General features: G+C 35.1%; 1 protein-coding gene across 5 annotated transcripts in view; it reads right to left on the bottom strand.

Annotated features, from left to right (window-relative positions):
• Positions 1-13,268, bottom strand: part of SLC38A6 (solute carrier family 38 member 6) — a 69,655-nt gene that overhangs the window by 29,610 nt on the left and 26,777 nt on the right. For all 5 annotated transcript variants that reach the window (XM_057543968.1, XM_007192955.2, XM_057543969.1 and 2 more), the window contains exons 5-6: positions 11,890-11,929; positions 1,445-1,523 (exon numbers count right to left, since the gene is read on the bottom strand). In XM_057543968.1, coding sequence (XP_057399951.1) covers positions 1,445-1,523; positions 11,890-11,929 — 119 coding nt within the window. The remainder of the gene's footprint in view (positions 1-1,444; positions 1,524-11,889; positions 11,930-13,268) is intronic.

Here is a 13,268-nt window from a genome sequence, read left to right as displayed (position 1 = left end):
TCTAGGTGGTCACAAAGCACTGAGCTGATCTCCCTGTGCTATGCAGCTGCTTCCCACTAGCTATCTATTTTACATTTGGTAGTGTATGTATGTCCATGCCACTCTCTCACTTCCTCCCAGCTTACCCTTCCCCCTCCCCGTGTCCTCAAGTCCATTCTCTACATCTGTGTCTTTATTCCTGTCCTGCCCCTAGGTTCTTCAGAACCATTTTTTTTTTTTTTAAGATTCCATGTATATGTGTTAGCATACGGTATTTGTTTTTCTCTTTCTGACTTACTTCACCCTGTATGACAGCCTCTAGGTCCATCCACCTCACTACAAATAACTCAATTCCGTTTCTTTTTATGGCTGAGTAATATTCCATTGTATATATGTGCCACATCTTCTTTATCCATTCATCCGATGATGGACACTTAGGTTGCTCCCATGTCCTGGCTGTTGTAAATAGAGCTGCAATGAACATTGCGGTACATGACTCTTTTTGAATTATGGTTTTCTCAGGGTATATGCCCAGTAGTGGGATTGCTGGGTCATATGGTAGTTCTATTTCTAGTTTTTTAAGGAACCTCCATACTGTTCTCCATAGTGGCTGTATCAATTTACATTCCCACCAACAACGCAAGAGGGTTCCCTTTTCTCCACACCCTCTCCAGCATTGATTGTTTGTAGATTTTTTTGACGATGGCCATTCTGACTGATGTGAGGTGATACCTCATTGTAGTCTTGATTTGCCTTTCTCTAATGATTAGCAATGTTGAGCATCCTTTCATGTGTTTGTTGGCCATCTGTATATCTTCTTTGGAAAAATGTCTATTTAGGTCTTCTGCCCATTTTTGGATTGGGTTGTTTGTTCTTTTGATATTGAGCTGCCCAGTATTTTTAAAATAAGAAAGGAGAAGGGCAGTGTAACATGGTTTAGTATTGTTTATAATATTGTTAAACAACAGGAAATGAAACAAAGTTTTTCTGATAATGCTTTATAACAGGATCTTACACAAGTATGTTGGAATGTTGTCAGTCTGATTTATCTTTATCACTATCGTTCGCTGAAAAGTGGCAGCAGTATTATCCACTCCCCTCCTCTAAGACCTCTACTGTCAGTGCTTTCTGCCTTCCCCCATCCCCCACCCAATCTTTCACATCCAGAAATGTCTCCTTTACTCTTCTCCAAGAGCTAGCTCATACCTGTCCTGCCCTCTCATGCCCCCATGGAATGCAAGAATTACACTGGCGCGTCAGGGGGTTCACAGCGCCGTGCTCTGCACAGAACGGAACATCACCAGACATCTGCAGAGTGTTTTCTTCTCTACTATTACTCTGCCTCTGCCTAATCTGTAAGTGTCTTGAGGGCAGGGGCTACATTTATTTTACTTCCCACAAGGGCTTAATATATATTTGTTGAATTAATAAATGAATGGATACAATGTGAAGTATCTTTTCTTACCCATTATGGTCTCCAGACAAAAATTCTGAAATAGCAGCAGGAAGCTCTGTTTTAATAATTAAAAGATAAGATGACATAGCTGCAAACAGAATAAAAAGAGTTCCTATTAGAATTCTATAATTTTGACCCATTTAAAGAACAATCTATCCAGAAATACGGATGTCCATTTGGGCTATGACAGCATGTGGAAGATTAATTCATACTGCACTATCCTCAAAGATACATATATACCAGGAATGGAGATAAATAACTTTGTAGAGAAGAATAACTGGTAAGCTCATTAGGTATCTTTTGTTTCCTTTCAAGTCCAAGGCAAACGATTTAGGTAAAAGAAAGGGTCTTGATTATAGGCCACTTATAAATGAAATTTTGCTTGAAGTTTGGCCAAAACTCTTAATGTTATTCCCCTGTCCAAGGCATTAGCGGTTAGTCTAGCAACATTTGATATAGATACAGGAGCTAAATAAGTATAGCTAATAAGTTTGATTACTTGTTCTTTCTTACTAGAGAGAGACCTCCCCCCAGAAGTCTCACTTCCTCTCTCTCCTTTTCTCTGCCACTGTCCTCCCACACACATTTTTGGACACATTATAAAACAATAACAAAATGCACAGTGAGTTACATTTTAAATTGTCCTCTAAAACAGAGGAGAAAAGATTCAATTGCAACTATTAAGCATATTAAAGAGACAAAGCTTATAACTTTTATTCCATTTTATTAACAGGGCTCATCTGTATTATGCAATCAAAACCTGAAGCTAGCATTATTTCTCACATTCTATCAGACAGGATCCAAGAACTTTTATAGCATTTTAATAATGATTCTATTTCTCGTATAACTATAAAAAAACCCCACATCTTATTAACCTTCTATCATATACTAGGAAATGTTTAATATGGTTACAGAATACAGAACTCATTTATATGTAAATACTTGAGTTTAAACTTAAATGCTTAAGTATATAGAAACCCAGATGATTTAGAGTCAGTTTAACAGAGTAATAATCTCTGTTTCCCCCAGAGATTAAGTATATATTAAAAAAGAGCCAACAAGAATATGTCCATGAAGAATAGAGTGTACTCTGTGTGCATGTTAATTTTATTACTTATTTATATTTCAGGAAACATTTCACTTTCTCCTTGGACCTACAAAAACTAAGAACACAAATGAATGCCAAGTCTGAATGGCAAAAATCTGGGGGAAAACTGATTAAAAGGCTCAAAGAGTTTAAGAAGAAGAATGTATGTTTCTCAATAAACATATTTAAAAGTAGCTGAACTTCACAATTATTACAGTGTTGTGTGACCACTCGACCCTGGGGAAAAAAAAAGCATATATACTAGTTTGTGTATAAATTTACATGAAGATAGGCAACGCTTACATATACAAACACATACACTCTCTTTTTTTTTTTTTTTTTGGTAAAACAACATGTACTTATGGCAAAGTAAAATTTAGAACAGTTAAGTAAATAGTCACTTCTCTGCAATGAAAATATACATATTCACATTTTCCAGTTTATGACTATTTCTTTTTTCCCAGCAGAAGTACAGCTGTTGAAATAAAGCCTTTTCCTCAGCAGAAGTACAGTACATTTCTCCAAACTCTCTGTAAGTTATGGGACATTACAATTAATTGTAAGTGAAAAGATATTCTAAGTCGTTCATATTCTCATAAGGAAAAATGCTACCAATTTGGTACAGAACAGAAGGAAGGTTTAGATTAACCTTCTCCACTAAAGGATTTGGGGGTCTTTGTTTATAATACTTTATCTATTCCAAAGAATCATACACATATGGTGTGATGATGAAAATCATGAACTGAATATTCTGAAACTGGCCTAGAGCTACTTAAATATATCTTCCAAGGGAAAAAAATAAAAAAGTACTTGAAAACAAGGAATGCAGACTTCCTACACAATGTAATTTATTATCTGCCCATCAGTCTTTCTTGCTTGGATTAATCCAATACCACATGCTTTTCTAAAGTTTCAGACATTGATCTCTTTCAGTAATTTTCTATTATTTCTTTTAGATCTTTAGTTGTAAAAAGCTTCAATGAATATGAGATCATATTTCTTCCTAATATACAATCTGTCATTCTTCCCAGAATTTCTATTAGCCCCTGGCTAATCATTTGATCACTTTTATCCTCTGTTGTAGCCTTAACTCTTTGGTTTTCAAATGGGAGTCCTATTTCATTAGATTCCAGTCTGAAGAATCATGTATATTTCAAGAAATATGAACTCACCAAACATATGTTTCTCTCTCAGAAAAAAAGATCTCAGCATACAAGATATAAATATAATAAAACATGTAAAATACTGCTTCTTAGAGAATGCTGGTGTTTGTTTTAAGAGCTACAAAACCACAGAGCTCATGATGGGGAAAAACTCCACTGATTAAGCAAGCAAAACAAAGAAAGACACTATCCTTTTCACTGTCTAGATTATTTTTTCCTAACCACAAGAAAACTTTCATGCAAGGACTAGCACCTTAACATATTATATGTAGTACAGAGAGAAGCAAACAAAAATTACTGAATATACATTAAGTTAGGAATACATCTTAGATTTACATAAAAAGAACAGTCAGCTCAATAAAATAAACTGGAAAAGTTTTAAAGATATAAATTCAATAGGAATGCTCATATATCCATTGTTTTTAACCCAAAGGTTCACTAGCTCCAAAAGCTGCTTGCCACACCTTTCATCTCATGTCTTCTATTAATAGCATAAGGAAGTATTTAAGGACTTATCTTAGAGACAGGTCAAAAGCAAGAACTTGTAAATGATTTTTGCTGACATCGATACACAGTATAGACTCCTAATACAAGACACACCATGTTGTCCTTTAAATTAATAGCTGTAACAGGGTCATCCACAAGAGCCATGGTTATAGCTAAGTGGTTCTGGCCTTCATACCACCAAAGCCAGAATTAGGGCTAGAAGACATACCTTGGTGACAGGTATTCAACCATTACAAATCATTTAGTTTCACCATATTAACTAAATAGGTATTCTTTTCTCCTTCATTTTAAACATAACAAATAGAACTCATTTAATAGAAACTGCCCTGGGAGGGAAATAAAAAATCTGTCAACTTAATCAAAACACAGAAGTTGAAAGAATTCTTTAAAAACCATGTGGAGAAGCAACTGTTCTATTAAGAAATGACTAAAATAGGGTAAAATTTGATTAGGCAATAGCAAATAGTAAGGTATTAATATTGGTTGATCTAATCCTAAAGAGAAACACATGAGTTGGGAGCATGGAGGCTGAGGGGAGAGATGTCAAAAACACAAAAGGGAAAAGTGCTCTGGAGGAGAAGAATTATAAGAACAGTGAACATCTGGGGGCTTAGTATGCCTATTCTAAGTGATCTGTAAGTTATTTTCTCATTTAAAGTTAAGTTTAAATTTATTTCCTCACCACGAACCTGTGAGGTAGACACTTATTTCACAGGTGAGGAAATGGAGGCACAAAGAGTTAACTTGCCCAAGCTAGTGATGGTGGAAGCAGCCCATCTGGCTTGAGAAATCTGCACTGTTAACTGTTACATTATGAGAAAGTGCAGAGAAGCAAAGTGGAGAAGAAATCCACCACAGGAAAAAAAAATAAGAAAATTCTATCAAAAGGACCACTCCCCAGCATTATTCTTTTTTTTTCCATCACCATTTAAACAACAAATTGCTTCCGAATGCTGAGTTTAGCAGTTGGGTTCAAAGAAAATAAAGAATTTCTACAACACAGAACATTAGTTAGAAGCGTTAAAAACACTTATAATGTTCATTTCACTTTGAGATGTATTTTCATTTCAGTTTGTAGCTGGTTTGGTAAAGTGTTTAGTCAAGATTCCTCAGATAGGCTACGGAGTTTCATGATAGGACTACTGCATTTACCACTATGATTCTATTGCATCTACAGCTATTACTGTAGTTCAGAAGAGAAAGTGTCCTGTTCTCACATATTTGAGATATTAACACTACACTGAAATTGAAAAAAATTAATACAAAAACCAATTCTTCTTCCCACAAACCCTGTACTCTCATAGGCTACTTTTCCCAGGACTCCTTAAAAAAAAAAAAAAAAAAAAAGACAAAGTTTCAATTGGAGTGTGGACCTAAGAAACCATTAGTTTACAAAAATAATTTATCCTTTTTGTTAAACACTTAAAAACACGTATGAAGATAAGATTATGTAGATCTATTTTTAAAACAGAATTAGGCTTTCAGCACTTGGAAGAAGTTCAGCAACTTCTTGAAGGATTAGTCAGCCAGTTCTAAACAGATGTACTATGGGAGGAAATAATAAGTTTGCCTTTCCTTCTAAGAGAGATTCAGTTTTACTTCAAACATGTTTTTAGTCATGGACAGCAACTGGTTTATTCTATTTAATGTGTCTTATTAACCTGGTGTTCCTACTAAATGTCCAAATGCCACTGAAAGTATATCTCCATTCAAAATAATACACAACACAATCTCTCTCGTTTTTAAAAAGGACTTTTTAAAAAACTCTGAAAACAAGGTCATTTCCCTAATTTGTGCACAAATGGAAATCAAAAATATATGGAGGAACTTTTCCCCCCATAACCCTAGGAAAATATATATCTTTGTTTTACTATTTATCAAGATCTTAAACTTGAATAAAAACTGACCAGAATATTTACTATTCTGAGAACCCTATAATCAAACTTCAATTAACAATTGTTACTAAGAAATACATTATTTTCAAAACCTTTTTAAAGTGGCATGTAACCCGCAAATTTTGTCAAAGGAAGGACTTGTAAGAAAGACTCCCCTTCCAAATTTCCTTTATTTCTCCTATTCTAAGACAGTGCTTTCTAGAATTTCTGGACAATACTATTCAGGCCTCAAAAAAGCCGCAGTTTGACTACAGATGAGCTGACCAGCAGATGGCGTTGTAACAGCACTCCCAATCCCTGTATCCCAGGAGATGGTACAAACCAGTAATTCTAAGACTTCAGTTATCTTACCAAAAAAAAAAGTACACACACACACACACACACACACACACACACACACACACACATATATATTTCAGTAAGAAAGTAAAGCCAAAGGGTTTCTAACTTAATATTAAATCACGATTTTGAAAAATACTGAGAATTTGAAATTTTTATAGTTCTCAACTGAGAATGATCTTATTTATACCTTTCTGCTTATGAGATTTAGAAACTGTGCTACTTGACCACATAAAAGGGCTGCTGAGTTTCTCTTAAAACTTAGATACCCAAACTGAGGCGTTAATCAAGTCTGCTGGAGTAGGTCTGTGGGATCTCTGCCAGGCTGGAAAATCTGGGTCATTCTAGCAATTTCAGGAGGTTTCAGTAAGTCTACTAATGTTTAGGGTTCCCCTTTCACAATATGGAACAGTGACTCAATCTTTATTCTCCTTTAAAGAACTAAGGAAAGAAGATGCTATCCATAGTGGTCCTTCATATTTTAAAAAAGCAAAATAAGAATTTAACGTACTCCTAGGAGCCACTCACCTTGCGTTTTGAGTTGAGCAAGATATGAAACCAGAAATGACATCAATTAACTTCACTTTTATCACGTACTCATCAGAGTTAACAGGACTTTCAACTTGACTGAAGATGATTTGAGGTTTACTGCTTGATTTCTAGGGATATTTTAGCCAACTGCGTGGTCTCTCTCAGGAGTTCAAACACTTGTGAAACTACTTACCTTGGTTTTTAGGAAAAGAATCTCATAATGCAACACAATTAGAGGAACTACGTGGAAACTACCTGTACTTATTTACTATTACAGTTCTTAATCCTTTAACTTGTAGTCCACTAAATTCAAACTCTCAGCCAGAGTTCTCTTACCTCTAACAGCGTTAAATATTAAAACTCCCAGATGCTTCTTTTCTGACTTTATGTCCAAGAAACAATGACTCTCAGCAAATGCCCCTCCAGTGCCTGAGGCATCGGGCAGCTGGGGGCTCTCTGGCTCTGGCTCTGGCCTATTTTGGGCCCCTAATTTATCAGTGTTGGGAGGCAATCAGGAATTGCTTCTAAGTAGTATTTTACTACGTGGCTCTCCATTTTCTAAAGGTAATGGTTTCCATAACCCTAGAAAAAGAGTGCTAAATTTAGTGAGTCACATTTTTTTCTATTATAAAGTTTAGAGATTTTTCAAAGACAGTAGATTTTTCCAATCTATTTGTTAGATCACACTAGTGCCCTGTGACTAATACTTAGTGTGTGATTGTACTGGGGAAAAAAGGTTTTCTGTGAAGTTCTGACAGTCGATTTTTCCCTAAAGAAACCATATGCTCACTTATGCATTTTGTGTGGTCTTCTCTTGCCAGTTGATCTTCCTTTTTTAAAGGAGTACCAAACCAGGTCACTGGCTTTTCCTTCTCTCCCTCCTTCTCTTATTCCTTACTTTCTTCCTATAATAAATAAGATTTATTAAACACCTACTAAGTGCTAGGTACTTAAGAACATAAATGAATGAGCAAAATTACTTAGATATATGGAATACAAAGATGTAGGGAATAAACTGAGTCTTACTAAAAGATCCATGTAACAAATATTGATCAAGGACAATTCATGATCATCTTGGTTCTAAAGGCCCCTGTTTCATTTTTCTCATAGATTCATCAGGGGCACAGACTCCCAAGAAAACTGAGAAATGTTTAAATGTTACAAAGAATAAAAGAGTTAGGAAGCATTAATCTACAACATGATTATCCAACCTGAAAGCAGAAGATTTTAAAATATTTTATCTATTTTACATATATAAGATCTAACTGTCCTCAATATTTTCAATCTTTTAATTTTTATATAATTCTAAACTATAAACCACTCTATGGGCTTTCAAGTTTCTTTCTATCATTTATACAGTATATATAAAATTGTCTCCTTGAAGCAAAATCTTAGGCTTTTAAATAGAATTTTTTTAAATTGTCTCATTCATTCAACAAATATTATTTATTGAGTTCCTCTACCAGAAACTAGGTCACGTTCTGAAAACACATAGTTCCTGTCCCCAAGGAGTTTTAAAAATCCTCAACATTTAACCTTTTCATAGCTTTTCAAGCATTTACTATATCAGAGCAGAAAGAACAAAGCCTTTAGAAGTAGACCAAGTGAGATTTGAGTCCTGGCTGTATTAAGGGGTAAAGGTAAGCAAGTCATTTATCCCTTCTGAGCACTGATTTCGACCTCTGTAAAACGAGGATAGTATCATCTACCCTGAAGGGCTGTTGTGAGTATAATTAAAGTGTCTAGGAGGAGGCTTGACCTAGACAATAGGAGACAATCTATTATATTATTTTTCATTTCTAAACAACCACTGAAAAACTCCAACCATTTATACTAATAGTGAATATACTATCTTTCAAAAATGCTATCTGAACTATATTATATATGCAGATAGGCATGTAAGAAGTGCAAACATTTAATCTGATGCTATACACTTCATATCATCTTATAAATATCCAATGTATTTCCAATTAACAAAGAGAAAAGTCAAAATCCATTTTGAAAGAATAACATTAAATAAGTCATATGCACAACATATTAAAGATCCTCCCAAATAAGTATGCTGTTTCTTCTCAAGCATACATGGCTTAGCGCTGTTAAGGGCTTCCACAGACCTAGCTTAGATTAATCAAGAAATTACCTTGTAAGCCTGGAATTCCTAGATTTTAACCTCAGAGGCTCAGCGGCTGCCCTAAAGGGTAGTTCTAAGAACTGAGACTCTCCTTTCTGAAAAAGAATAGCATCCATGAAAGCTTTTAGAGCAATAGTTTCTGACTTGTTAAAGATACCTAAGAAAAGACCAAATCATCTTTTGAACCAAGCATAACCCTCCCACAAAACTTTCCTGTAATAAAAATATTTTAATGCTCTGAAGGGATTAACATGCCTATCAAAGTGCTAAATTAGAATGTGACTTTTGTGGTAAGAAGGGACCTTAAGCTTCGTGCTTTTCCCATCCTACCCCCAGCAATTTAACAAAGAGGAAACTGAAGCTGAGAGGAATTTTCCCAACACACATGGCTACCCAATGGCAGAGACTGGAGCAGACAGAATTCAACATATCTGACTTCCAACCCAGTGTTCTGCTCAGAAGAGCAAGTTTCCAAGTCTACTATAATAAAGGAATGATTATATGCACATCTTGCTAAGACAAAAGAGAAAAAAGCTCCGAAAATACGTTTCAGTTATTATTTAGTGGGCTCTCAATAAATAAACTTTTAACCAATGTGAAGAAAATCATGAGGACATTATTCTAAAAATGGAATAAGCATTACCAACTTTTCTGAATTTGAGGGACATTAAAAATTTCTGTGATTGCTTCTAAGTCACTTTTTAAAAAAAGTTTCTGAAACAAAGCAAGCAAGCAAATCAACAAACAGAGTTGGAATAACTGATGATTTATCTGCCACCAAATGCAGGAATTCTTTCTAGAACATTCTGACAACTGACCAACCAGCTCTGTTTGAATGTTTTCAGGGATACAGAGCTTTTTCAAAGGAGTGTAGGCCATCTCCATTATCACATAGCTTAGCATTCCAAATGAAACCAGACAGGCTTCACTGTAGATTTCTACCCATTAGAACCAGTTCTGCCCTCCAGAACAATACTAAATTAGTCTAGTATCTTTCTATATTTCATGTTCAGCTTTTCAAATATTTAAAGCTAGTGATCAGTCTAGAAGTCCACTTTTCTTCTTGATAAATACAGCTGGAATATTAAAAAGTACTTGGAAATAGCACATATAAATCATATTCAGCTCCATTAAGCTTTAAAAAAAGGTTTATCCAGTTCCAAGTATTGTGCTAGGTTCTGGGACTACAAAGAGAAATGAGACATAATCCTTGCCTTAGAGGAGCTGACAACATAGTGGGGAAGTAAAAGCATATACAGAGATAACTTCAACCTAATAACAGCAAGTGCTAAAAGAGAGTCACGTACAATAACAGTTGCACACCAGATTAGGGAACAAGGAAGAGATCAGGGTGAAGGATACAGAGAATACAACAGCAGGCATTTTGCCAGTCACAAATTTAGATCCAAAGTCCTGGGTTGAAAACTCTACATAAAATAAACAATAGTTAAACCTAATCCAAACAAAATGTGCTTGATGGTTCTTACTAATCATATAGAGAGGAAAATAAGGGATTGAAAATATCAAAACATACTTTCACGTTAGCGACATTACAAGTGCACATTTAAGCAATACGTATTTGCTAAAATAAAGTATTCCAAAGTAGATCTTAAAATCAATGATATTATATAGATTCATTAGGTAAGAGACTGGTTACTGACTGCTAATGTGAAGAGTGAAGTGTGTGTTACAAGGAAATTATTTGGTACGACATCCAAGAAAGCATTCTTCTCCTTCAATAATATTTTTTTTTGCCCTGAAAATTCAAAGAATTAAAACATGAATGTTCAGGATTTCCAAAACAATGGCAAATACAATTTATTGTTGGAATGTTAATTTTTTCCTTGACCAAGAAACTCATTAAAGATGGAATTTTGTTGAACAATACTTAAAGTGAAATAGCTCAGATCTCGAGTATCAGTTAAACTTTATTAAAGCTGTCATCTTTAAATTATTTTGAACTGTCACAGATAAGAAATAAGATTAAAATTTCCTCTGACCATACCTTCTTGAATAAGATCCAAAGTGCCTATCAACCTTCTCTGTGTATTTAACCTTAAAGTAAAAGTATTTATTTAGCACTCCAGTCAACGATAAAAGAAAATTAAGATATTGTTCAGCATTTGTAACTTCTTTACAACATATACAAACATGATTCCCATAGTATTTTGGATTTAAATGTTTAATACATTTAGTCAATAACTATCAATAATTAAAAGTCATTTTTGTTTCTACATAGTTCTTGATATCAGGATCATTTTTTAATGGGAACAAGATGCAAGATAAACGTGAGAATACTTTTCATTTGTCTCAAGTTTGTTTATTTTTTAAACCACGTGGTCATTTTCAATTTCTTGGTTACAAAAGGAGATTGCCTTTCCACACCTGACACCGCCATGGAACACCACTTCCTCTAAAGCAGTATACGCCACTGGGGATGATCAGGACAAAAGTAGAGGGGAAATACTTCAGAATCACCTGGAGAGTTTTTCCAAGCTGCAACTCACCACTATTACAACTACAGAAAGCCCATGCTTTAGAGGTGTGTTGCAGACCTAATAACAAGATTGAAATCAAGGGTTTAGCTGCAACTGAATTTAGAAACTATTGTCCTACAAGAGCTGCTAAAAAGGATTTAAAAAAAAAAAAAAAGAGTAATGAGGACAACACACAGGGCTTCTGAGACACCTTTGTCTACAGAGGTTCAGGTTCCCAGCTAGACCTGTAGTAAGGCAAGAAACCAAAGGAGGAAATCATTTCCATCACACTTACACATAAGCAGTGCACTTTCAATTGCTTACCTCCAATATTCTGAATTATTATGGTGCCTGCTACCACCACCTAAAAAAGAACAAATGTATTCAGAAGATGAAAGGGGAAACAATACAAAAGGATCAGTATTTTATTAAAATCCAATAACTGTGACTTAAAAACAGATGCAGACATTGAGTGAAGAGAAGCTGAAAAGAATACAATTTGCCAGCCATTTGTAATATATAAAACTAACAATCATCACATAAAAAGCCTTTCTTTAATAGTTCCATGGTTACTATAAAGAACACTTTTGTAAATTTTCTTGGCAGTCATTTTTAAACAGTTAAAAGTGTTAAAAAGCTAGTAATCAATGGTTATCAAAGTACCAAAAAACTGAAATTGAATCTATCTGCTCTCATTCTCCCTTTTTTACTGGTTTTCTCACTTTGCTTTGTTAGGTAGACTGAGACAGTTTGATGTGTGTTGTGTCAATGCCGTACTGCATAGAAGGGAATAATATAGTCTAAAGAGTGTATCAGCTTGGCATACACCAAGCCTTGAACATCCCAGTCGTAGGGATTAATAAAGTCTAGAGCAGAAAACTCTAGAGCCCACATATTCTCACATCTGAAAATTGAAGCAAAATGTTTCAAACTCAGTAATATGAAGTGGACTGAGTGCAAGACAACAGGAGGTGGTAAAGAGTGTAATATACTGGAGAAGTCCTCCCGTTTCAAAATGGGGCAGCTGCTGCACAGCTCTGGCCAGTTGCTGACATGTGAGAATGTGAATCCAGTGTACCTCAATCTTCTGCTTTTTCAAGAAAAGTCAGAAATTGAATTCTTTTAAAATGTCATAACTCCTTGCTGGCAATCAGCTAAAAATAAAAAAGATTTGAGCCAAACAAAATATGCCTGAGGACTATGCTCAGCCTGCAGGCTTGTTAACTTGTGATCTTTGATGACATTCCTGGGAAACTCAAGATAGCACTTTATCCATTCCTGGTCATCAGATGTACTCAGGAGAAATGATTAAACATTCTGCTTCCACTTGGGCCTTTCAGTCACTTACATCTTGGTGGATCTGCACCTCCAATGTATGTTTCGAGCTGACTAGCTATCTAAGATCATTACTACATGGACTGGGAAGAGATGACCCTTCCTCTCCTAGGAATTCCATCAGTGACACAGCATTTGCCTATCCTGGGAATAAACTAAGTTACTGAGACCTAGAAGCCTTGGGGTCTGGAAAGCAGGGCTAATGATAGAAACACTTGGCAAGGTGTCTTTGAATGTGGTAACTGCCACTCTAACATTTTCCAGAAAAATCTTTACATATCAACCCATTTAAAAATTAGTTCCAAAGTGTCACTCACAGTTATTTGTGAAAAGACTTTTTTTAAATCTTTGTATACTATCTTTCATAT

This window comes from Balaenoptera acutorostrata, chromosome 3 (assembly GCF_949987535.1).
Source record: "Balaenoptera acutorostrata chromosome 3, mBalAcu1.1, whole genome shotgun sequence".
NCBI lineage: Eukaryota > Metazoa > Chordata > Mammalia > Artiodactyla > Balaenopteridae > Balaenoptera > Balaenoptera acutorostrata.
This window is presented reverse-complemented; position numbering and strand designations above follow the sequence as displayed.